The sequence below is a fragment of the Periplaneta americana genome, chromosome 14, assembly GCF_040183065.1.
Source record: "Periplaneta americana isolate PAMFEO1 chromosome 14, P.americana_PAMFEO1_priV1, whole genome shotgun sequence".
NCBI lineage: Eukaryota > Metazoa > Arthropoda > Insecta > Blattodea > Blattidae > Periplaneta > Periplaneta americana.
Genome location: NC_091130.1, coordinates 58,360,529 through 58,388,111, shown reverse-complemented (window position 1 = coordinate 58,388,111; position 27,583 = coordinate 58,360,529). Strand labels below are relative to the sequence as shown.

The following is a 27,583-nucleotide window of genomic DNA, read 5'->3' as shown; positions in this document are numbered from 1 at the left end:
TTAATATTTGTGTTTCATGGAAATTGAAAGGTATTCAAAGAGTTTTATAGTGCCCTAAAATGCCCTAAAACGGTTATTAGAGCCTAATTTGTTAATATTCGCCTAAAAATGCCTAACTCACTGTAAAGTTTCGCATTTTACTCTTACTTTTTATAATTTATACGTACATGCATTCACTGCGAAATTTAAGGCATTTAAAAAGTGGAAAGTTTGCTTCACACCGGCCATGAAACCATTGATAAAGGAAACAAAATGTTTTGAATCTCACGACACTCGCAATAGATTTCACCGAATTTAACATGTTTGGAGGCATAAATGCCGACAAAGAACCAACCTTAGTTTTGAAGCAAGCAACAATCACAACATGTGCTGCTACCGATTCAGAGATATACTATACTATAAAAATGACTGTTTTCGGTCTGAAACCGATTAGCTGTACTGCCCTTCAGAGTGTCATAAAATCACAATTTTTGGAGAAAGAGTGTTTTTGAAATATTTATGAAAAGTCGTAAAACTGCGAATTAGTAGGGTAAACCGTTACAAAATATTTAACTAGTGTTAACTACCAGGAAATGCAACAATAAGTGGAACTTTGTATTTTTGTCCAATTGAATCTCAATAACAACGGTTCATTTGAATGCTCGTTAACAGTTGCTCTTTCCCTCACCTTATTTGTGTTGAGAAGTTTTGAGCGGTAGGACGTTTTCCTGTGAAGTTTAACGCGATAATGCCGAAAAATATAAGTGCAAAATCTACATTGATCCGGCAATGGCTAACAGAATATTCAGAATTCACTTATGATGGAAAAATAATATTCTGCAAGATTTGTAGCAAACAGGTATGTAACAATAGTTGAAATATATAAATTCTATTAATTTTAATGAGTAGGCCTATAATATTTATACATTGACTGAGCTATCCTGAGGTATAATTCTTTTTAAGACCACTACACTTTAATCTTTTAAATTCCGATAGTTAAAGTATTTGCAGGTCATTAAAATTTTGATTGTTCGAACCCACTAACTTTGTGATAGAAATACGGCAATACAACAATTAGGATTTTATTTTAATTCAGTTTACTTTACATTTTTAGATTTCGCACGAAAAGAAGTGCCATCTAAAGCAGCATGTGCAAGGAGCGGCTCATAAGGCTAAAGCTCAGCAGAAAAATCAACTGCAACAAACTTTACTATCACAGCCTACTTCATCCAGTCTCAGCAGCAATTTCTATGCTGATTTAACCAGAGCGTTTGTTGCTGCTAACATTCCCTGGAATGCAATTGAAAATCCGGTTTTAAGACAGTTTTTACAAAAATACTGCAAACAAAATATCCCATCTGAGTCGACCCTAAGAAAAAATTACTTAGACAGAATATACAATGAAACTTTAGCTTCCATTCGGGAGGATATAGGTGATTCTTACATATGGGTCTCTGTGGATGAAACCTCAGATCCTATGAATAGGTATATAGCAAATATGGTAGTAGGAAAACTTAGTCCTGATGGACCTTCGATTCCACACCTCGTATGTGTTAAGGAACTTTCGAAAGTGAATAGCCAAGCCATTGCTTATTTTGTAAATAAAGGCCTACAGTCTTTATATTCAGGTAATATAGACGATTCTAAAGTTCTGTTGTTTTGTACTGATGCTGCCTCATACATGGTTGCTGCAGCTCCACTTCTTAAAACATTTTATCCTAACCTCACGCATGTAACCTGTCTAGCACATGGCCTTCACAGGGTTTCTGAAACAATCCGGAATGAATTTCCTCTTGTCAATTCGTTTATTTCTAACACAAAAAAATGTTTTTGTAAAGCCCCATCCAGGATTTCAATATTCAGAGAGAACTTTCCAGATATCCCACTCCCACCTCAGCCGGTTGTTACACGATGGGGAACCTGGATTCAGTCAGTGGTGTATTATTCTAAGTATTTTAAAGAAGTGGTCACAGTTATTGATAAATTACCTGAAACTGATAGTGCAGCGTGTGTGAAAGCAGTGAAAGATTGTCTGAATGACTCACGAGTGAAAAACGATATTGCCTACATAACATCAAACTTTTCTTTCATACCTGCAAGCATTGAACAATTAGAACGTGAAAAACAATCTCTTTGTAGCCAAATAGCAATAGTAAAGGAAGCTCAAGTGAACATACATTCTGCTTTGGGCGAAACTGGGAAAAAAGTTAAAAATAAGTGGGACAACGTATTAAATAAGAATGTAGGATTTTCATTGTTGGAAAAAGTATCAAGAGTGATATCGGGGGAAAGTGTAAATGTTCCAGTAAGTATTGATGTTTCTATTGTACCTAATTTAAAATTTGCGCCTCTCACATCAGTTTCGGTTGAAAGAAGTTTTTCTGCTTTCAAAATGATTCTCAGTGACAAAAGGCAAAGGTTAACTGTGGAGAATTTAGAAAAAATTCTGGTGGTGTACTGTGCAGATAATTATAATAAAGTCTGAGCATGGAACTGAATTTCAATAACTTAAAATGAATAATCTTGATATCAATAATCATTATTTCATTAGTTTCAATATATTAAATTTGTGCAGCTCTGTTTATAAATATAATATAGTATTCTTTTTTAATGTTTAAACATACTTTTTTGTGCGTATTTTAGTGTATAACTAAAAATTTCAGTGAAAGAAATAAGTATGATACCTTGAAGTGCCTAAAATGCCTATTTTCATTAAAATAGAGCCTAATTTTACAAATTTTGAGCTTATTTTAGGCGCCTAAAACTGCAATTTTTAGTGCCTAAAAATCCGATGTCTAATTATTACAAGTGTTGAAATGTTTGCAGACTGTCATAAAGGAATGCAATTTTTGTTTATTTTTATAATTTCATTATACCTTTTCTTGTATATATTACAATCTAAAGACTCTTAGGACACTTCTTGTAAAAGTAGCTGGACATTGCATGAAACGTTACTTCTGTAATGTATGCCTGAATGTTGGTGTTGCGTTTTTGCAACACCGGGCACATGGAATATCAAAACTGTCTTTCTGAGATTAGTGAAATAATTATATATATTTACTTATGGAATTCGATTTTTCGCATGAAACAGTTATTCTATTCATGTTTTATATTCAAGGGGCCTGAGTGTACATGAAATGACAGTCATGGAAGAGAACCAAAAATTCAGGCAGATTTTACAGATGTTTTTATATCTCCACCGGAAGCTAGAAGTGATATCGATGAAGACAGTGCTGACGAGGACTTCGATGGAAACATAAATAATCTAAATTGTCATCAACTGGGGGCTGAAGGGATAATGGTCCTCATTATATGGAAAAAATATATATAATAATATAAAATCAGGCACAGAATGAATAGATGCTAGAAGGTGCAGAAATACGTGAAATATCAGAGCCTGTCAGGAGATAAAGGGACTATTGTAAGAAAATGGAAAAAGAGGTATTTACCTAGTTACTGTTAACTGAAAAGAAAAGTAAATGAGGAAATTGAAAATTGTGAGTCGAATCCCAACATGAAAAGAACTTATTGCCAATTGATATTTTTCAATTATTTTTCCATGAAAATTTTGTACTTGATATTGTAAACCAAAGTGTTGCGTATGCGGTGCAGAAAGGCAGGGATAAATTTATTTTTTCCCCAAATGATTTCAAAACATTCCTTGGGATTCTTTTTGTAAGTGGATATACTAAAGTCCCACGCTGTCGAATATACTGGGAAGAGAGCAGCGACACAAGAAATGATTCAATTTAGTCAGAGCTATGAGACGCAATAGATTTCATAAAATAATGAGAAACCTTCATCTAAATGGCAACACACAACTTGACAAGAGCGATAGGTTGTCTAAGGTGAGGCCCTTTCTAGATGAACTTATGTGAGAAAGTGAACTTTGTAGCCAAACCTAATTCGCTTTCCTCGCATAAATTGTTTTAGTCTATGTCTTCCAAAATAAAGTATCATAGCCTCGTCAATCCTGGATTTATTGTCTCACAGTGTTGCCTACTGTATGCATAATTTTCATTTTCCTCATTTAGTGAAATGCACTGAACGTTGTAGATATATTCACAGAAATAGGTATGGGCCTTACAGGGATAGAAGTGTCCACTAACAAATCTGACTGATATGAAGAAAACAGAGAGGTTCCTTTGATATGAAGTACGATGAAGGTTCTAAATTACTGATATGTCGCTGGAATGACAATTCTGTCGTGACTGTTGTGTCAAACTAAACGATGTCTAAAATGTGACATTGCTTTGCATTATAAATGCTTCCAAGAATTTCATTTTCAGGAATAATGTTTCTAACGATGTAAATAATATAAACTTTTCAAGGTGTTGCTTGCAAAGAATTTACTTTTCAAAAATAATGTCTCCAATGATATAAAATGTTAATTTTTCATGTTGTTGCTTTCAATGTTAAATATTTCCAAGATTTTTTTTTTTTTTCAGAAATAATGAGATAAAATGAAAACTTTTCATCTTGTTTCTTCCAGTGTTAAATATTTTCAAGAATTTAATTTTCAGAAATAATGTCCCAGATCATGTAAAATACATTCTGTGCATGGTAATAGAATAGGTTAGGTCAAAATATGTCGTCTTATTTAATTATTAATTCATCATATTAAAAACACAATGTGAGTAATAATTGCTACCCTATGTGCCCGGTGATGCGTTTTCGCAACACATCATATCTCAGTAACTAGAAATGCGATAACAAAATTTTCTGAAAATTCTACGTTCATAAATGCTAATGCATTCAGGAATTCAATTTTATTAAATTTTCAAACAAAAAATTATTCTGGGCATATATGGGTTAATGTCTCCTTTGACGGCAACGACCTGCGGAAAGAAAAACGTTCCGGTGAATTTCAATGTTGTGAAGGCCATAACTCGGAAATAAAGCATTTCCGGACACATGTTGTAATGAACTATTTTGACTGTCTACATGTGGGAAATACATACCTGAAATTATGCCCCGTATTTTTTAAACACTCTGTATATAATATCTAAGTGGCTGCATAATTCAGTATAATGTAAATTATGATCGTTATGTTGAATTTCGTTGTTCGAGTTATATTTATTCATTGTGCAATCTTGGAGTTTTTTTTTTTTTTGGTAGTTTCGGCAGCGCAAGCCTGAGACTTACTGTACCTAGACCCACAACTCTACTGAACACACGCACACACTCCAGAACTCCCCCGTTTACTGGATCAGGGTAAGCGGGGGCGATTACGAGACACCACACACACTTTGACAAGGGACAATCAATCTCCTTGAAGAGATCCGAATTAAAATCCCTCCTTACTTCACGACTGGAAATCGAACCCGGCCCACTTCGATCAGGAGTCCAGCACGCTACCTCAAGACCAAGGAGGCGGACAATCTTAGAGTTACTTTTTTTTTTCTATATCTGTTCTGCCTATTGTTTTGTTGTTTAGTGAAATGTCTGGAGACAAGTTTGAAACTCATAAGAGACCAGGGTTGCCAGATTTTAGATATACCAAGGAGGGACATCTTTTCTTCATCATATACGGCACTTATGTTTTGTAAAAAAAAAAAGAATAAAAATTATCTGTCTGCATGCAAAATTGCAATTTTAATAGAAGAACATATTGTAGGCATAGGTTTCCAAGTACAAAACAATATTTATCAATATTTATCTGGCTAACTTACAGCCAAATAAATATTGTTTTGTACTTGTACATCACGCTCCTCTCACATCTTTCTGAAGGGCTTGTGACAATAATATGTTATGCCAAATTATTAACTTAATGACTTAATGACAAATGACTTAATAATAGTTCTGTCTCTTAGATTTCCCAAGCCGTTTATTATTGATAGTAAAGCACAAATTTCAAAAGAGGGCATCACATTCACAAAATATATTTCAAATTTTATTAATTGATTACAATGGCATAACATTTATTGATATTTAAATTCATATTTATTTTCTGACTTAGCATATTAGTGCTCCAAACCCACCATTTGACATACAGTATACATTTTCGGAGTTTATGTTATACATATTTATCACTGGACTGCAGCATTTTCATCAAGTTTTTTTTTTTTCCATTTTCTGTACGAAGCATTTTTGATGAACATATCTTTTTAAGTGTTAAGAGATATCATATTCACCACTGAATTCGCTGTCACAAACCTTACACTTGCCAAAATATTCGTTTTTTACAATGTGCAAATCTACATTGTTAAGAAAATTAATTTAAATTTAATGTAATTATTTAGGCCTAGAAGAAAATAGTTACTAGGTAATGAGAAAATTATACAAGTGGTGTTAATTTTCTGAAGGAGAGACTTCTTGCGTCCCGCCTCGAATCGAAGCGGGACTCGGGATTTTTATATGAAAATCGGGACATGTCCCGCCAAATCGGGACATCTGGCAACCCTGTAAGAGACACCAGTAAGACATCACTCATAAGGCAACTAAGCCAGGATATTATGAAGAAGGTTGGCCAGTTCCTTTCCCTCTCCACTGACTGTAACATATTACACTAATCGGACTTGAGATCTTCTGTCTGTTAAAGTATAATATGGATCAAATGCAGAGACAAAGAGGAAGGCAGAAAATAAGAAAGATTGGAGAAAGCTGAGTTTGCAGTGAAAGACCTGCCCTTGGGCAGAACACTATGAAAGTGTAATATTGTTGGTTATGTTCCGACGTGAATTCAAGTTAGCTTCCACTTCTGTAACCTATGTTCTATTATTAGTATTGGGTTATTTTACGACGCAGTATCAACATCTCAGGTTATTTAGCGTCTGAATGAAATGAAGATGATAGTGTCGGTGAAATGAGTCCGGGGTCCAGCACCGAAAGTTACCCAGCATTTGCTCGTATTGGGTTGAGGGAAAACCCCGGAAAAACCTCAACCGGGTAACTTGTCCCGACAGGGATTCAAACCCGGGCCACCTAGTTTCGCGGTCAGACGCGCTAACCTTACTCCATAGGCGTGGACCTTGTGTTCTAAAGCCCCTGTCCGTACAATCTGTTATATCATTTATGTATGGTGAAATTGTTGGCTAATTTTACATATCTTATCAAGTTATCAGGTAAGTTATAAGCAGACTTCGAGATTTTGGACCCGATAGAATAAGTTTACCAAGTCCATACTATAGGCAGCTTTGTCACTGTGTGTGTTGAGGGTGGGAGTCGGCAGAAGGAGAGACATGTGTACATGAAACCAAGTCCAGTCCAGTCTGCTGGTGCTGTACAGTGACGTTCCAAAGAAAGACAACTAATTTATCAAACATTAAAATCAAATGATTGTAAGAGGAGAAAAATTCTGTAGGACAAAAAAAAAAAAATCTATACGTAGATTAAAATAAAAACCTATAATGCAAAATTTTCAAAATAAATTAATATGCATTTCCTTTCGGCTTCTTTCATAAGCAAATATGCAGTACTTACACAACATACCTCAGAATCATACACAATATACACAACTTATAATGTACAATCCGTGATATCCTCACAATATAGCCTATACAATATATTTACAATATAATGTAATGAGAATTTATGTTCTGTTCAACTTGTTTATTTTCCAGCTTTATCTTCCAGAATACTATTTGAACTGTTACAATGTACTACAACACACATTCTCAAGGTCTCAAAACTAAATTTTCTTCGGTTGTCGGCAATACAAAGTTTAGCTATATTGGGAGAAGCTCCACTCTACATCACATGATGTAATGGGTGCAAAACGATGTCATTGAAATCTATCTTCGCTACCGTAGCAGTGTCCGTACACTTCTTGCCTGCTAGTATGCCTTTTATGTCGCAGAATATGGCATATCCACTGCTTTTACACAAAACTGAGTTTAATTTCTTTTTAACACGATTACTAGATGGTGTAGCGGATGCTTGATGAATTACTTTCGTTATCTCCTCAATTAATTTTAGAGCTTCAGCAGACGAATAATTGACTTTTTCTATAACCTCACTGGTTAGTAGAAATTTTTTTTCCTGGACTGTCAGTTACAAGGGTTCCGACTATGACATTTACTATACACTTGCCAGCTGAATCAGTGGATTCGTCAATCGACACCCAGATTTTATTATTTGCTGTTTGTTGTCTAATGTTACTTAATATTCTATCGTAGTACTTTTTCAAGTAAGTCTGCCGCAACGACGAGTCAGTAGGGAGTGCTCTCTTGGTATATTATTCCATGAAAGCTTTGAAATTAGGGTTATTTACTTTATTAAATTATATATTTACAGCCACCATCATTTCACATAGATCTAGAAAGAACTCGGATTCTTTATTTGTAAGTTAATCTGACACAGGTGGAATTTCTTCCCTGTTAAGAGACAAAATGTGAAATATGTTTTTGGGAGTTACAGTGAGTCTCAATGTATCGTTTTTTGTCTCCCCTTAGTCTGACATGACGCAATTTACATGTAACATGATCCCCATTTATTTAAAAATAATCATTTCCGAACTCCTGCACAAATAAATGCGTCTTAGAGCTTTTCACTTTTGGCATACTTACTGTTAATTATATTCTTCGACTAATCAGATAACTACATGCACAGATCAAAACTAGGCTACTATCTCCTGTCCTCTATCTGGCAATGTGAATTAGGCGCACGGGACTGTTTTTATTATCAGAACAGTACCTGCCTTATGAGTATGACTGAGTAAATAAAGCACATGGGACGACAGGTAGGTCGCTACCATCACTGCCCCCACCCACTCTCGTCCTGTTTTCAACTTGAAACCGCACTGTTTTCGTCTATCGGGTCTAAAGTCTCTAAGCCTGGTTATAAGGAGACAAAAATGTTTTCTACTTGTCTACAGAAACTCTGTAGTCTTGTTTCCTATCTTCCTTGCTTCAAGAAGTCCGATCAAACCAAAATATCGAAAGTTATCCATGAACGTCAATGGTTATGAATTACGATACTCAGAAGCCAGGATGATGATGATAATGATAATAATAATAATAATAATAATAATAATAATAATAATAATAATAATAATAATAATAATAATAATAATAATAATAATAATAATCAGTGGCGATTTCTCTTAAGGAGCACAGGAGCAGTGCACCACCTCTTCAAATAACACGTGTTTTTACATTTATATCAATGAGCTGCAGTAGACTATGTGAGCGACATAATTCTTTACTATAATACTATGTAAAAATAACACTGCATGACTGTGTACTGTTCTTGTTGACGCCTGGGACTTACGTTTACCGCTCAACACTTGCGACACACTGTTCCATTCGAGCATGCGCAGTAGTACTGTTTCACTGGCAGACTTTGGAGCATGGTAGGGAGCCAGTACATTGTGCGTAGGAGGGCTTAGGAGCACTTTCAGATGTGTTCTCAAGATCGTTCCATCATAAATGTTACAATGAATAATGTGCAAAGTCTTTTAAATGTGTAATTTTCCATAAGACCTTTACACGAAAAGATCAAAATAAAGAAGATGGGTAGACCTACACATGAATTAAAATATAAGTGACGAAGAACAGTAATAGAGAAGTGACAAGAAAATTCAACATTCGGACTTACGAAAAATGCAATATGCGGCTGCAATGTAAAAGACGCTGTATTTTGTTTTCCTTGCCTGTTGTTCGACGGCGAACATTTATTGACAAAAATATGTACGTTTTATGAATTTTATTTATTTTTCTGTTTGAATTTAGGACTGTGCGTAATAACTAAATAATTTTGATTATCATTCTTCAAATATGATTGATTTGAAGCACATGAACGAAAGAATAAAAAACACGGTTCTTCAGCTGCACACATCAACAATAATGTTAAATTAGTGTTGGGTCAAACAAACATACAGACACATTGGATTCAATTGGATTGTTGCACTTCACAATGATAAAGTTGCCAAGAACAGATTTGTGCGTGCGGTTTTGTGGAGCTTTTGAGTTGGCTTTAAGAGGTCACGAAGACGGAAACTCATTTTTAAACGCTAGTATTTTTCTTGGCCTCATCAATTTCAGTTCTGAATTAGACGCACTCTTCCTAACATTTGGAAATAGGAACACTGTTTAAGAGCACATCAAACACTATACAGAACGAAGTTCTTCAAGCCATTTTGATGTATGGCATGATGAGATTTCAAAGAAATAAAGAAAGCTGCTGACTTTTTAACAGTTAAGGCTGATGAGACAACACACGTATCGAATGCTTGTGAACGTGTGGACTGTGTTATAAAACGCAACATAGCGAAAACAATATTATTTACGGTGTGCTGCATAGAAATTGAACACTATACTTTGCTATTACTGGACCTACATAGGAAACTGATTAACTGCAATTTCTTGACTAACAAAATTATGTAAATCTATACGTACGTAACATATTTTAATAGTTATGTAGTAGTTACTACCTACAATAATAATAATAATAATAATAATAATAATAATAATAATAATAATAATAATAATCATCATCATCATAATCATAATAAATATTTGTGCACCACCAGGATTATTTATCACCACACGCCACTGATAATGATAATAATAATAATAATAATAATAATAATAATAATAATAATAATAATAATACGGTCCGTTCTCTCATCGCAGCTTCAATCCGTCAGAATGCTTCCTATGAGATTTATGAGAAGCTTGGTTGCGTCTCTTCTGATGACTCTACGCGCTGATATCAGAATTGATCGGCAAAGGATCACAGTCTAGTATATACAGTCACGAAGCTCAATACGTAGTAAATATGCATCCATAGATAGTTGCTAACCACTAGGATCGCTACTATCGCCTCATTATAGACAATGCGAAATAGTACCTGCACAGTCTATTGTTCCTAGTGCTCTCATAAACTCAAGCTTCGTGACTATATACTAGACTGTGGTATCATTCTTGATCCCACAATCCGTTTCGAGATGCACGAGCAACAGCCACAAGAGGTGTGTCGTAAAAAAAGAGCCTTGTTGTCAGCATCTGGGAGCACAACACCACATCACACATTGGACAGTTTTTGGGCTCATGTTCGGTGCCCGTAGCACGATCCCTCTAGAAACTTTAAATCAACTTAAACAATTTAAAATTTCTGATGGAACGATTGATGTCATAGGATCTCATGTGAGCCATTAAGAGCAGAAGTGTGTAAGCCAAAAATGGCTAATGAGAGTTAAAGTAAACATTCCGTAAAATACAGCGCAAAGCAGCAATTAATATTCAATTTATTTAAACTATTAGTAGTCAGTGGATAGCACGAAGGACATATTAATTGCTACTTTGCGCTGTATTTTACAGAATTTTTTACTTTAAATCACATTACCCAATTTTGACTTACACCACTTCTGCTCTGAACGGCTCATGTGTTAAAACACCGCCAGCTTAAATTTTAAAATCATCCTTAAATATAGCTATAATTATTAGTAATCATTTATATTCAAGAGACTTTTATTGTAAATGATTTTCTATGTTTTCACATTATTTATCTTATGTTTTTTTTTAATTATTACTGTTTTCTTTTTATTTTGTCACATACATAATTTTTAATTTTTACATAGTTTTTAATCATTGTTCATTATGAATGGATTAGTAGGCCGATCTTTTTGTTGTTAATAAACAAATTTCTCTTTTTCTCCATGGAAATGTGCAACACAATTGATCGTCAATTGTTATGGCAATATGATTCCTGTGTGTTGTTGCTATGACTGCTGCTATTGGAATTCGACAACAATAGTCGCTTTTAGCGTACATGTTGAATTAAGAAATCGCTATAGGCTACTCTTTTGGTAATATTGGTATTTTCGCCCATGCTATAATTAATTCTAATTTTATTCAGTAATTGTGTCTCATATACTGTATTTGTAGTTGCGTGTTGATTTGAAGTATCAAATATTACACTTAAATAATTGAAAACTATGTCACAGTCTCAAGTAATGTGTGTTTTGCCGTTAAATGTAGCAACACATACAAAATATTGTTGTGTCTTAGTAAATCAATTGAAGAAAGATGTAAGTAAATTATTATACTTATTTATTTATAGTGTGGATAATTGCTTACAATATTTTAGTACTGTATTATTTAAAGAGAGTGATGTGTGTGTCATTATAGATGGTGTATTCGTAAATACATCACATTGAATTTTATGATACTAAACTCGTAAATGTCCCTTAACCTGTAAATTTATATTTTGGAATAACATTTATGCGCATAATATTATATCTTATCAGAATTAGCATTATAAAGTGAAAGAAGAGGACAAAATCGCAAATGACATTGTGAGACTTTTCATTTACGCTCCATTCACCTCATGCGATGTCAAAAGAAGCTTCTCGCTGTATAAAAATTGTCTAACTGATAAATGCACCAGTTTTTCTTTTGTGAAGAAGATGGGGAAAAGGATAAGAACTTCATATGTCGAGTTCTGAATTTTTGTTATTTTACATTAAGGTAATTTTACATTAATCCCGAAAAGACTAAGTATATGATTATGTCTCGTGACCAGAATATTGTACGAAATGGAAATATAAAAATTGGAGATTTATCCTTCGAAGAGGTGGAAAAATTCAAATATTTTGGAGCAACAGTAACAAATATAAATGACACTCGGGAGGAAATTAAACGCAGAATAAATATGGGAAATGCCTGTTATTATTCGGTTGAGAAGCTTTTGTCAACTAGTCTGCTGTCAAAAAATCTAAAAGTTACAATTTATAAAACAGTTATATTACCGGTTGTTCTGTATGGTTGTGAAACTTGGACTCTCACTTTGAGAGAGGAACAGAGATTAAGGGTGTTTGAGAATAAGGTTCTTAGAAAAAATATTTGGGACTAAGAGGGATGAAGTTACAGGAGAATGGAGAAAGTTACACAACGCAGAGCTGCACGCATTGTATTCTTCACCTGACATAATTAGGGACATTAAATCCAGACGTTTGAGGTGTGTCGTAGCACGTATGGGCGAATCCAGAAATGCATATAGAGTGTTAGTTGGGAGGCCGGAGGAGAAAAAGACCTCTGGGGAGGCCGAGACGTAGATGGGAAGATAATATTAAAATGGATTTGAGGGAGGTGGGATATGAAGATAGAGACTGGATTAATCTTACTCAGGATAGGGACCAATGGCGGGCTTATGTGAGGGCGGCAATGAACCTCCGGGTTCCTTAAAAGCCAATAAGTAAGTAAGTACATTAAGGTAGGAGAAACCTCAATTTTTTTAAGCTGCTGATAAGAAGATTAAATAGAGCATGTGTTTGTTTATGGCGGTTTTTTAAATATAAAATACTTACAGAATACTTTTTTTAAATATCAACTTTTGAGAAAAGCCAATGGCGCATTCGTGTTCAGTAGGCAAATTTCATTAACGAATAGTGAATAAATTAAGATAAACAATTTCTTGTCGAGTAGTGTAAAACAAGAGAACAGTTGCCCTTTTAGGTTCAGGAAACTTTATTTCGAGGATCAGTGACAGATTGGGTTTGGTTTGTTTAGACTTTTAATATACCTTGTATGTTCTTTTTTTGGTATACAGATGGATACAGTAGACAGTGAGTTCTCGTAAGATCGAGGATCAATAACATTTTAGGTTTGGATTGTTCTTATTTTTTTATATGCGTTGCATATTGGCCATTAGAAATGTAAGTGTGCCAAATTTGTGAAAAGTTATTTTATACTTTTTTTCTAGGAACGATCTATTTTTAGCTATTTTTTAAATTTGAAGTTTGTAAAATGTATGGGGTTTTAGAAATTTAAACTGTGTTTTTCGCCATATTTAGTAGGCCTAGTTTTCGTTTCTGACAGAAAATCAAATATGGCCATTTTTAGACAAAAAAAAGAAACAAAAAGATGTCGTCATGACGGGCTACAGTTTTATTATTTATATTATTTCCATAGACATGAACTGTGTACTTTGTCTCGTGTCATAATGATGGTGTGTGCACCAGACTGAACTCATGATCATAGAATAATCTCATAGGAACTAGTTGCTGTTCGATGATGCAGGTTCATATTCTCATATAATGGAACTGTAGGGTTGAGTTATTGTGAACAGTGTTTCCTTGAGTCTAGTACCGGTATACTGTACGATATCAAGAATTTTATGTTGTTTTCTATTGTACTTAGTTAGGGTAGTATATTTTTGGGAGAGAGGGTCTAGTTTGGTTTACAATACCAATCAATCTTCTTAGTGTATCCAGCTGTTTGCTGAAAACATATACCCTAGTCCACTATAGTCCACTGTAGTCTATTCAGTTGTTTTTCACTAGAAATGAAGGGTATTTTGATCGGTGTTCATTATAGATGCCTGTTGCTAGTAGCCAGAGTTGGGGTGTAGTCAATATATACTGCAGAGCTGTGTCTTCTGCAACTGGTACTGATGATTTTAATTGACTTCTTTTGAGGTTTATGGATGGACAGTATAGAAGAATGTGTTCCAGATCTTCATCATGATTATTACACCACAGACAAGTAGGATTATCAGAAATGTGAAATCGGTGTAGGTACAATTGAGTGACAATGTGACCTGTTCTGGCTCTTATTAAAAATGTTTGAACATGTGGTGAGGGGGCTTAAACTTGTTGTTTAACAAAGAGGTACCCACATAAGCTGTATTAACACCAACGCAGTCCTACTATATTTTTCAGCTTATGATTCATGGAGTCCCTCACTGTAAAATTCTCCGGAGGTAAAATAGTCTCTCAATCGGATCTCCGGGTAGGGACTGCACTGAGAGATGCCAAGAATCGTACTAAAGTACCTACTTATTTACAATACCAAGAGTCATTATTCCATGTTATGTTATGTTAATTGAATATGTGTTTGATGCCGGTTAATACATTTGTTCTTTCTTTACAATTGCGCTACCAAATAAAAGTAGGATGTAGGTCTAAAAGGCCTATTTACGATCTTGGCCTCTAATCGAATCATACATACTGTAAAAAGAATTAGTGGCGACGTCAATTTCGCACAGGAATAAGGGTGGGAAATTGCTGTGAAAGTGGTGGTTGGTGGAGAGGCGGGATAACATGACATATGAGCTTTTTGGTAGGTAGGCCTACATAAATAGAAAGCAAGTTTTTACAGTCAACCTTCCAGTAGCGGCCCGCGGTTACAAAGGTTGGCAGTTCTGCATGAAAAATAGTGTATTTAGCAAACGTATGCTGTTTATTGCATCTAAATCGGATAACGCGTGTAATTACAGCCCCTTCTCGAAGTTGACTGTGCACCCGAAATTGTACTCCAACCATCCGTGCTCTACACCTCTCCCACATGGTACAACTAGTCACGTAGTGGAGATGTGCCCCACATGCTTTTCTAGTTTTTTAAGTCAAATTAACTAAATCCTTCACTCCAGTGTTCGTCCATGTAGTTTCTCCTCTAAACAGAATACACGGGTGGGGAGAAAGCGTTTTCATGAGCGCAGCAAAAAACCAATCGTTTCCATTACACATTTCGGTATTAAAATGACTAGTAGGCTACATAATTTCGACTTTTTCTAGAAATTTCAATACTTAAATTTTGTGTAGGACGTCCTAATTTCTTAAGTTAACATGCAATTTCTCTTTTAATTTCGAAAAGGATTGATCGATTAGGTTTCATTTCATTCATTTTTAATATAAAATATTTTCTTAGACACACTGACTAATCACATCACACCACCCACAGTACTATAACACACTGGAACTGTAATGATATACGTAGTCCAGAAGCCTGTGTGTTCTAACGCAAATCATAAAGAGATGAGGGTGTTGACGGATCTTTTGTATATACGGAGAGAGCTGCTTCGGTTGCAGCTCTAATGCAGTCTTATGGAACGGTGAAGTAAACCAGTTTTCTGCTGCCGACTACCCTACGTTGAGCTTCAGGAACTGCCGATCACAGATCCGAAAAGTATACTACAGCTAAAATTCTCGAGCAGTTCAAGGCTTCTACAGACAGTAAAATATCGAATCGAAGGAGAATGAATTGGAAAAATAAATGAAACAATGAACTAGATTACATAAAAAACACGTCTTACATTTTTAATTTTATTCAGGTCAATTTAAATGGCGGTTCTGCAGCTCAGTTCTTATTGTAGAGCCGCCACTGCAACCTTCCAATGTGCAGACTTACAACTCCCGGCATTTCTTCAGGTGGCCTTGCCTTAGCTTTCGAACATCACACCTGTTACACGAGCGAATTTACTCAACTCCACTTGCACTGCGAAAGGAAAAAGTACCTTTCAACGTGCAGACTTAGGCCTACACCTTCCGGCATTTCTTTCTCCATCCTGCAGTCAGCTTCTCGAACGCATCTCCCTTCCCCTTTTCCCTTCCACTTATGTGGTACCTAAGAGGTTACGTCTATTTTCAGCTTTTCTCTTTCACAACTTTCTAGAGCTCCTTCAGTACAGCAGCGAAAGCCGGAGTGGGACAAGTGGCCAACAGGCTTGGAGTTCACATATTGTTCTCTTAGCCCCCAGTTCCCTTTGCAAGGACGCGTTTTTGCGTACCTTTTAAATTTCTCCCATTTCCCCTCTCTTCCAATTCAATTCAATTCCCCCTAAGGTTTAGTATCAGTGACAGCTCAGGTTTGGTTAGTTCATGCTTTTGGTATGCCTCGAATATATGCATTTTGATCGGTGAATATGGATAGATATTCGCCTTCCATTGTTAGTGCAATTTTATTGTAAAAAATTACCGTACATTTCTGCGGCTGGGGTGGAGACTAGTTTACGACGGATGACAGAATTATTATCATTAAGTGAGCAGGGCTGAATTTAAAGAAAGGGAACGTGATCTTGAAATGGTAATAATTTTATTCTGTGTCCTGTTTCAGTTGAGCCAACTTAACGCGGAAGCTCAGCGCGTCCATTCCTTGAAAGATGAGTACGACAAGAAGTTGGAAGTGTTCATAGAAGTTTCCAAGACAGTTCACACAAAACTTTATCACTTATGGTCAATTGCAAACCAGATTGTTTCTGTCAACTATGACAAGAGTATGCAGTTGTATGACTTCGCCAATATGATGGTAGAAGCCTGGAGAGATGGGGACGAAATGATCGCCCAAGACGTTCAGGCAGTCCAGTTGGTCAGCTACACAGCCCCAAGTAAGTACCACTTCCGTTTAATATGAGCTACCATTCCTGATTCGTATTGTAACTGAAGAAGCGAGAACAATAAATGGGTTATTCAGCATTGTCACTTTTTTATGTTGTCTAATTCTTACTATTTTTAAGCCGTACAATCCAAATCTCTCATAGTTTTTCTCTAAATCCACTGTTTAGCAATGTAAACGCTGGCGAGAACTAAAAGTAATATTAATTATATAATACTAAAGTGAAAAAAGCCATATGCATAATGCTAGAAGTGAGCTAAACAGCCACATAGTCAATAAGAACTTATTGTTTTCACGTGACTAAAAAAAAAACAAAAACAAAAACAGGCCGTCATGACGGGCTACAGTTTCATCACAGTCTAGTATATACAGTCGCGAAGCTCAATACGTAGTAAATATGCAAACATTAGATAGTTGCTCACCACTAGGATCGCTAATATCGCCTCATTACAGGCAATGCAAAATAGAACCGTCACAGTCTATTGTTTCTAGCACCCTCAAAACCCAGTCTTCGTGACTGTATGTAGTAGACTGTGGTTTCATCATTCACAGTTTAAAATATGTACTATCCACACATATCCCACTCCCTGACGACAGCAAGAAAGATGCACGATCAAAGCATAAAACCTTACTGTTTGAAAGTGGCGAATACCATGCCGAAACGAGTCACAAAAGGTATCCAGTACCTTCTTAAGTTTCAATAATTAGCACGGTATATAATTAAAACTTGTTCATTTTACAAGTTTCTATGTTTTAACGTTATGTGATATAAAAATTGTAGTAATAAAATGTTTCGTATTTTATTTCAGATGTTCCATTGACATTCATTCTAGATACAATTCAAAACGGTGTAAACCTCGCACGAGAAACTTTACAGAAAATCTCCTGTCACGTTAACTGTATGGGTCAGTTCACCAACTTGTATGGTCAGGTAAATAATCTAATGTTTACCGCTATACTTGTAACTGTTACATTCCATCCATCTTGACACATAACATAGTTATTATTGCTCCTCACGCAGGACTGTTTTAGTTAAACATTCACAGACATTAATATTAATTCCACTTTAAGATAATATTATACACATTCGTAATTCTAGAATGTCTTATTAGTCTGTCTACTTTTTTTTAGATAAATACGCATGAATTTGAATTTAATAGTTCCACAGAGCATAAAAATGGAATTTTAGTTAAACTGATTCATAATTTCAGCGACAGTGAAACATTAATTTAATAATAACTTTATATTCAAATGAATAAATTATGAAAATTTTTACTTGGTAATTTAACGACGCTATATCAACTACTGAATTATTTAGCGTGGTGAAATTGGTGATAGGAAGATGGTCGAGGGTTACCTGACGTTCGCCTTACAGTTGAAAAAATCTCCGAAAAAAACCCAAGCAGGTAATCAGGCCAAGCGGGAATCGAACCCACGCCCAAGAGCAATTCTGGATCGGCAAGAAAACGTGCTACTCCCTAAGCTACGCCGGTGGCTTATGGAAATTGTTACAGGTCTATGTGAAATGTTAGAAAACAATCAGTAGTTGGATCTTTTTCATATACTTAATGGCGGTGTGGTGTAGGCGTTATTCTCTTCACTATTGGCTCGAAAGAGCGCAAAAATTGCAGTTCCTAAGGAAAGACCAAAAGGTATTACTTACTAATAAAATAAGAGGCCTACAAAATTTTGTTGTCTCTCGATCATTTCAGCAAGACTCTTAGCAGGATAAAATTATTTTACCCTCTACATTTCAAGCTCTACATGCAGCACCTATACCAAGATGCTAAGTCTATTGTTCGAAAGCATAGCAAATCTGATTTTTTTTAACTTTCACCTACACTCCACAATGACTGAAATAGCTATTGCTTTACTCCCACATGAAAAATTCATTCATCGTCCTGACATTGTTACTTGCGTTTTCGCATGAAACTCAGGAACTGAAGATGTATAGGTTCAATAAAAAGTATTTAGCATTAAGAAAACCATTCACAGGGGTATGTTTCATGATTATGGAAGCAAATAACTTCCAAAATATCTGGTATTCTTCATTAGAAATAAATTTGAAAGTTTTAATTTGAACTTCGAATGAACTTAGTTTGCACCATTTGCTGCCACTAGTATTATATATGTTTTAATCAAAATTTTTACTCCGGAAATCGAAGATACATTTTTTCTCAAAACTCAATCTCTATTGCTTGTCTTGTTTTTTTTTATTATTTTAGTAGGTTATTTTATTACGCTTTATCAACATCTTAGGTTATTTAGCGTCTGAATGAGATGAAGGTGGTAATGCCGGTGAAATGAATCCGGGGTCCAGCACCGAAAGTTACCCAGCATTTGCTCATATTGGGTTGAGGGAAAACCCCGGAAAAAACCTCTACCAGGTAACTTGCCCCGACCGGGAATCGAACCCGCGCCACCTGGTTTCGCGGTCAGACGCGCTAACCGCTACTCCACAGGTGTGGACGCTTTTCTTGTTATGGGTTCTCTTCACTCTGTATCATGTTAACCACACAACCAAGGAGTTCCGTTATTAGTGAATGTCTAGAGTTTTTTCATAATCCTGAAAACAGTAAACCACGGACCTTAACACTCAAAGCAAGTGATGATGTTGACGATTTGTAAGTTTATTTTATAAGTGTGATAATGTTTATGGTTTTTATTCCAGATTACTCCTTTGTGTACTCGTTTACAAGATGGAAACATAACACTTCGTTATCACCTGACTGTCTGTAAGGCAATACCTTACCTAAGAGACCTCGAAAGCGTAATAGATCGCTTCACAAATTGCAATCAGGGAATGATAACAGACTCTCTCGCTCAAGAAAGTAGCACTTGCGGCCAGAATTCTCAAGGAGAAGCGAGAAACGATACAGGTGAAGAAGATTTAAGCGTATTCCAAAACGTTGTTAAACTGTTAACTGGAGAACTCCTGGGTCACGAAGATTGTTTGGATCCCCATCCTACGATTAGACCCATTGTAAGTCACCAGCTCCCAGAAATACCAAAGAGCGCATATATAAATCCATACCTGTCAGCATATAACGCACAAACCCCTGTTAATTACAGCTCATTTTGGAATGATGAGAATATGTTAAACAGAATTCCATTTGGTTATGCCACACCACAGTTATCTGGAGGATATTTGTCACATTATTATCCAAGTACATTTCACCAGTACAGTAATTATAATCGTAATGACTATGAACGTACAATAATTTCAGGAAACACTGTCAAGAATCAAGTAAAGGAAACTGAAATCAGTAAAAATATTAACGGACAAGAGTTAGAAAATGATGAAAACCGACCACAAATAATAAACCAGAATCCAAATATTGGTGGAAACTTACGCAGAGACACGAATATTGGGATCCAGAAAAAACTACCAGACAAAACTCTGAAACAGAACAACGGGAATACTGTGTCTGTTTTTGTTCTGAATAAAACACAGTGCAGTGTGTTTCAGAATGCAAGCGGAAATTCGAAGGAGTCCATTGCAAAAACAAGGAGGACAAGATTGAAAAGAATGACATCTTCTTTAAGAAGAAATATGACACAAAATATCAGGTAAAATTTAAACAAGTAACATTTCATAAATATTTTAAAATTTTATTTTCCCACTTATAAGCACAAAATAGTTTTCTAAAAATTAATCATAATAATTAATTGGTCTATATTGATATTGGTCGGCCGTGTACACAACAGTTATACTAGTGACAGACTACAATCGCGATTACCATTATCGCGATTATCTCCGATCGCGATTACCGCAAATGTGTAGACACACTACGTCACGCTTGGTCCCGTCTGGTCAACAGCTGAATTACCATAGAAAAACAATTTTCTCTGTGTATATACTTTTATATTTGTTTCCCTTCTGGGCAACATTTGAATTTCATACTTTCTTTTGATGTTCGTTCGTTGTTTTTTTTTTTTTTTCCTTTTTTTCTTGTTGATGCTTCTTGCAGTTTGATATGGGAATTTATTTGTTAATTTTTTTACATGTTTTATAATCTAAACTGATACAATTTAAGGGTAGACTCCACTGGAAATCATAAATATTTTCCTATATATATATATATATATATATATATATATATATATTGGCTATTTCACTTCTTTAGAATATATATTTTCGTATCACAGATGGATTTAGTTCGATTCTGATTACAAATATGATTAAATCTTTTTTTAATTAAGAATGTAAGAGGGCGTCGCATTTAAAGAGCTGTCAAAATTATTTTTTCATCAAAGAATTCTTTCTTTCAAATTTCTGATTATAAATCTAGTAACTTTTTGTTCTAAAGTTGGCTCCCTGAAGTTATTAGATTAATGTAGCGGAGAAGAATTTTAATTTACATAAATATTCATTTTTCTTTCAAATTCATTTTTCCGTATGTTTATTTTTCTTGATTCAACACCAAATTTTTTATGCCAAATATTAATCAATCTGGAGAACATTTTTACTGCAAGTACTTATGAGGTAGCTGCATGTTTCTACGCGTTTATTTTTGTGATAAATGCTGCTAGTTTATTTTATTAATATTTTTTCATGAATTAAAAATAAAAATATATATTTTTGAATGTGAATAAATGAAGTATTTCATAAAATAAATGTAAAGAAGTGTTTGTCCATGTATTGTGAATGTAACCGAAAAAACGAAGCTTAAAAATTGAGATCTTCTACTAAAAACTTGAGTTTGAAGATATTTCCAAGAAAATAATAGAAAAAAAAGTAAAAAATCAAAAGTCAAAAACATTTGGGAGTTCAAAATTTTGATTTTGTTAGTCCTTTACATAGTAAAAAAAGCTCTCAAAATTTGGTTGAAAAAATGATTAGGAAAAAAGTTGTCATTTTTAGTGAAGTGTCCCCTTAAATTGATCGAGCATATTGGGAATTTAATCAATGGCTTTCCCAAAACATGCTATGAGATGTTTCATATAAAACAATTTTTATCTCGAAAAGGAAGCAAAAACGAGCAAAACTGAATTTAACTTTTCTTTAATATCACAAAGAACAAACCCCTGAAATTAATGGCATTACTTACGGTAAGTTCTGAGAAAATGGCATTTATAGTGAGATCATCTCCAGATTATCGCATGTAGAACAATATGTAAAATATAGCATTATTACCATTATTTATACCTACTTTTCTAGTGAGATTTATTCTTACTTCCTTGCTAATTATTTTCCAGATTCCTCCCAAATCCACCCCCTGAGGCTAACGATCTGCCACCAATCAAGATTCCAACTCTGAAAGACAATCTCTTAACTCCTCTATCTTAACTATATATGGGAGCACTAAATGGAAGTATTTCTGAAGCAGTTTGTTATTTTTCAATGTATCATATTGTATTAAGTTATGACGCTTTTCACGTCATCTATGTTGGACTGAAGTTAATATTGCATAATAGTACTCTTATGCAACACAGATATGAAGTTTATTTATTATAATTAATCGTAAGTTCATTCAGTAGTTCAATTGATGAAAGAAAATAATTGTTTTCATATCTTAAATTTGAATAAAATTAAATATATTTGAAAATTATCTACAGTATGTTGTCTGATTACTTCATAGACATACAGTAAGATGGCAGTGAATTTTATTTACTTATGTTCCTGCAACAATTTATTTCTCAACTGTATTTCTACATGTCTTCACTCTTCCTTCTCTCGAGTTACCCTTGAAATCCCTGACATTAAAGTAATTTTCAGTCCTTCTTTCTGCCAGGTGGAATCCATGGTCGTACAAAGAGCTGAGGTGTCGTGAGATGATTAAAAAACGCTTTATTAACATGAAAAACTAAAGTAAACAATAATTTTATTAATGCGACAAATGTGCCTGTTTTTCCAGAAAGTAGCTCTCAAATCTGGGCTCTGTATTCGATGCACACATAGTGATATAACTTTCAAGTTCAATGAGATTTCACGCCTTTGTTTTGATAATAATCATAATTAGATTTAAGGCTTATTTTGCATAAATATGAAGTTATTTACTTATTTATTAGGTATTTATTTGCAAATGTTATAAAAAATCTAAGAGCTTCTTTTGCAAGCTCGGGGTATTCATGCATTCTTTTGAACCAAATTGGCCTACACTTTGCAAAAAAGCCTAGTTTCAACATTCCATCAGTAAGTGCGTACATATTTAAATGAATTGTTTATTTTTCTTTTCATTTCTATCAGTTGAATGCAACTGTCTAAGTAAATTAAAATCATCAGTACCAGTTGCAGTATATATTGACTACACCCCAACTCTGGCTACTAGCAACAGGCATCTATAATGAACACCGATCAAAATACCCCTCATTTCTCGTGAAAAACAACAACTGAATAGACTACAGTGGACTATAGTGGACTTTATGTTGTCAGCAAACAGCTGGATACATTAAGAAGATTGATTGAATGCAACTGTCTAAAAATAGATTAGTATCGATCGGTGACTGTAGTATTGTTTGGAGTATCTTCCGAAAAATACTAAAAAGTCTGTTGTTTAGATTTGTGCAAACTTAATTGTATGTTCGCAAAAACAAATTCTGTGTTTGTCGTGTATTACGTAGGTAAATTTTCCACGAGTAAGATAATGCACTGTAATGCACTACACCGTTTTAAAGTGATGTCCAGAAACTGAAGTTTCTTCATAAATTCTTTGATTTAATCTCTGGCTGTTATGTTAACAAACTGGTATTCAAAGTAACATCGGCAAAGCAGTGAAAGAGGCAATCAGAGAACGATCACTACAGAGAGAGGGGGGGGGAAAGGGCAAAAGAGAGTGACAGGAAAACTCTGTGAGTGGGAAAGCAAGAACGAAGATACATTAGTACCACTTGCTTCTTCAGATGATGAAGATTGGGTGCAAGAGTTTGAAGATGAATCATCGACCTGGACAGAGAAGCCTGCACTCATCGAGGGAGATTATGATTTAGTAAAATTCTCAGGAAAACATTCGGTTTTTATGTAGGAAATGTTGTTGTTTTCTAATGCTAGACGTTTGACAATAAAGTCATTTGACCTCTTGCACTCCAATATTTTTCAAAGATACTATCATGACCAGCCACCGAAGCACAGATTTTGAGGTGTTCCGAATCCATTTCCTGGTTTGAGCTGCACAATGAACAGTTAGGGGACTGATATATTCCAATTCTATGCAGGTGTTTGGCCAAACAATCATGGCCTGTTGCCAATCTAAATGCAGCTACAGACGATTTTCGTGGTAAATCGGGAATTAACTGTGGATTTTGATGCAGAGAGTTCCATTTTTTCCCATGGGATTGTGTTATCAAATTTTGTTTGTTGAAGTCTAAGTATGTAGATTTAACAAATCTTTTCACAGAGTAATACGTAGATTTAGTAACAGATCGATAAGTAGCAGTGCTGCTCTTCTTTGCTAAAGCATCCGCATTCTCGTTTCCCAGGATTCCACAATGGGATGGTATCCATTGGAATACAATTCTTTTATTGAGTGATATTAATTGAGAGAGCATTTTAGTTAGTTCTGCTGTTTGAGATGAAGGTGTGTGTTTAGAGACGATTGATAGAATAGCTGCTTTGGAGTCTGACAATATAACTGTATTTTTAAATTTACTGATGTGGCATAGAAGATTCCTGAGACTTTCACTTATTGCAATGATTTCTCCATCAAAACTTGTTGTTCTATACCCAAGAGATCTATAAAGTGAGAAGAGACAGCACGTAACACCTGCACCGGCACCTTGTTCTCTGGAGATCAAGGATCCGTCAGTGTATAAATGAAGCCAGTTTTGTGGAGGGTATCTAATATTAATTGTCTCTAAAGACAATTGTTTTAGTATTTCAGTGTTTACTTCTGATTTCAGTATTTCTTCTGTTAAATTTAGATTATATTCTATATTTAATAGAGTTAAAGGGTTTGGTTTAATTTGTAGGTTTTCTTTTAAATTCGGGATATTGATTTTCTGTTTTAATTCTTGAACAATGGATAAGAAACTTTTTTGAGTTTTCAATCTATAGAGAGAACTGTATGAATGCCAATTGTTTCCTGGTAATCTAATAAGTTTTTCATATTGAATCAGTGCTTTTTCTTCTATTGTCATTTTGATGCTGTTAATATTAGTGAGGAATCTCATAGAATCTATTGGAGTTGTTTTGATTCCACCAGTAATGAGTCTGGTGGAATCAAAACAACTCCAATAGTGTAGGAAATGTAGAAAAGGGTAAAGGCGCTGATGGTGACACTATTCCTTAGGAAAGGAATAAAGAACACGAATGACTTTATTTTTCCTCAAGAGTCAGATACTGCATCTGTACCCAAGTGTAATATTGTGACGATTTCACAACCTACTTTTTTTAGCAAAAACCAAACGTCACAATGCTTGCCTGAACTTTGAAGTGAACCTAAGTAACTATGACATTCGCTAAATTATGTGTGATCTTGTATATGTATGTGTTTGTATGCGTGAAATTGCGCAAGTTTCAATCCCTATCTGATTTCAGTTTGTATTCTTTTTTATCAAAATATACGATAAAATAGTAATGTTACACTGTACCACAAGTTATGTTACACTGTGTGCCGGGGCACACTGTAATATTCTGCCTGATCCTAATTAAATTTAAATATAATTATGTGTCTCTAGGAATTTTAAAAGTTTATATGCCTCGAACTGTTCTCAAAAGTTGTAGGAAGAACTACATATAAAATAAATTACATGTGATTAAAATTGTTGCCACAATATCGAAAAAAAAATTGTCACACTGTACCCCAGGCTCCCCTACCGGACTTAGCACCGGAAATCCTGTTGAAAACATACTCACGGAAACCTTCACCACAGAACCTGCCGAAATACCAGGTTACAAACACATTTAACGCCAGACTACTAAAATACTTTACTCATCTATTAAACTATTTACACCTGTAGAGTGTAGGTATAGTGAGCACTTTGGTGGCCGAGGGGGATAGAGCGGTACTATACAACAATGTGTGTTATCTGTGCTATACAATACATGGTGCTTCCACTCTGCTCTGCGGACTAACTATAATATCTATCCATGGATAAATATTTATCCATGACCTATCTTCGAACATAAAAGTAGATAGAAGGGACAAGGCTTGCTAGGTAGTGGCACCGGAATAAATCACGTGATGTTGGGAAGAGAAGAGGTATGGTATGGACGTGGAGTATGGGAAGATCACTGTACATCTAGTGGAATATAAGATCTTAGCTTGATTTTGAGCACAGAAATTATAAATCACGATATTTCATAGGAGGGTACAACGGATCCATACTAATAACCTTTCTGCAATGTATTAAAAAAGCATGATAATGTTATTTAATGATTAAGCTTTCCATAAATTCCTCATGAAAATACGAGACAATTTTAGGTCTACTATCGAAATTTTTCTTTTTTGTAAGGAAATTGAAGTTAGACGTTACTGAAAAATTTATTAAGTAAGATTGAAACAAGGAAGTTAACAAAAGAAAGAACACTGTTCCCTTTAAACGATATTTACTCATGTCAATTTATTTACGTCATTTGAAACTACCTTGTATTTTTCTTTTGTCCTAACAGTAGCCTGCCTTTCTTACGTATGTAATTCATGTTTGCGGATTTCAAAATCAAACATTTGCAAACATTATACAAATCAAAACAATACTTTCAACATTAATGTATGAAGTAAACATCAGTTAGAAAACTTATTGATTTTTACATTATGAAATAAAGTTTGAATAAAATATGGGATTTTTGAGAGTTCCGAAAAAAAAAAAAAAAACATTACGTGGACGCCGGACAACTAGGCAAAAAGGAGATTGTCCCGCTTTTTACGGGACGTATGGTAAACTTATACAGTGAATTAATAACATCTTTAGTAAATGTATACAGTGAAGTTAGTTGGGGACGCTCGAGTTTTCGTCCAGCTTTGAATGAAAACTAGAAAAGTAAACAAATTGGCCTAGACCTACCTCAAATTACCCTATGATGTCCCTAATCAGTGGCTGTGATCTTTCAGAGTGAAGCCTATATTTATATTTTACATTTTTATTCTGTTAGTATACAAGAGGGTGTGTGGGTTTGGGCGTAGGCTATAGTACCAGTATCTGCTATGATTATCCTTAACGAGTATCTGTAATTATTTTACAGTAGAGCTTATATTTATATTTAACTTCTTGGTTCTGTTATATTTTGTCTCTTGTGCGCATTACCTTTAAATACGTATTAGGTGGGTGTTGGAATTTAGGCCTAGGCTAACCAATTTTTTTCCACGTAGATTCAGTTATGACTATGACATCCTTAACGAGTGTCTGTAATTCTTTCACAGTAGGGCCTATATTTATCATATTCTGTTTAATACCTATTAGACTATTGATTGTATAACTTTTTTCTGTCAGAATAATTATTACTATTATATCTGATGTAAACATAACCTACGCTAAACTGGAGAATTTGCTACGGTAGCTTTGAACCGTGCAATTTGGTTACGACGAAATTGAGCTAAATCCAATTGTTCCTAGACTGCTACTATTCCAAACTGTTTACACTAAGCTATTATCTGTGCACTTCGGGCTGGCGG

General features: G+C 34.8%; 1 protein-coding gene across 1 annotated transcript; it reads left to right on the top strand.

Moving 5' to 3' along the window:
• Positions 1-17,848: 17,848 nt before the first annotated feature.
• On the top strand, positions 17,849-22,506 carry LOC138713991 (uncharacterized). Its single transcript, XM_069846565.1, has 3 exons — positions 17,849-17,964; positions 19,705-20,603; positions 22,233-22,506. The coding sequence occupies exons 1-3, from the start codon at positions 17,935-17,937 to the stop codon at positions 22,321-22,323; spliced, it is 1,020 nt and encodes a 339-aa protein (XP_069702666.1). The 5' UTR covers positions 17,849-17,934; the 3' UTR covers positions 22,324-22,506.
• The last annotated feature ends 5,077 nt before the right edge of the window (positions 22,507-27,583 follow it).

Coding starts and splice junctions, on each gene's coding strand:
- LOC138713991 (XM_069846565.1), top strand. CDS start 17,935: ATGGGTCAGTTCACCAACTTGTATGGTCAG. Junction 17,965..19,704: donor TCACCAACTTGTATGGTCAG/GTAAATAATCTA, acceptor TTTTTATTCCAG/ATTACTCCTTTGTGTACTCG. Junction 20,604..22,232: donor AATATGACACAAAATATCAG/GTAAAATTTAAA, acceptor ATTATTTTCCAG/ATTCCTCCCAAATCCACCCC.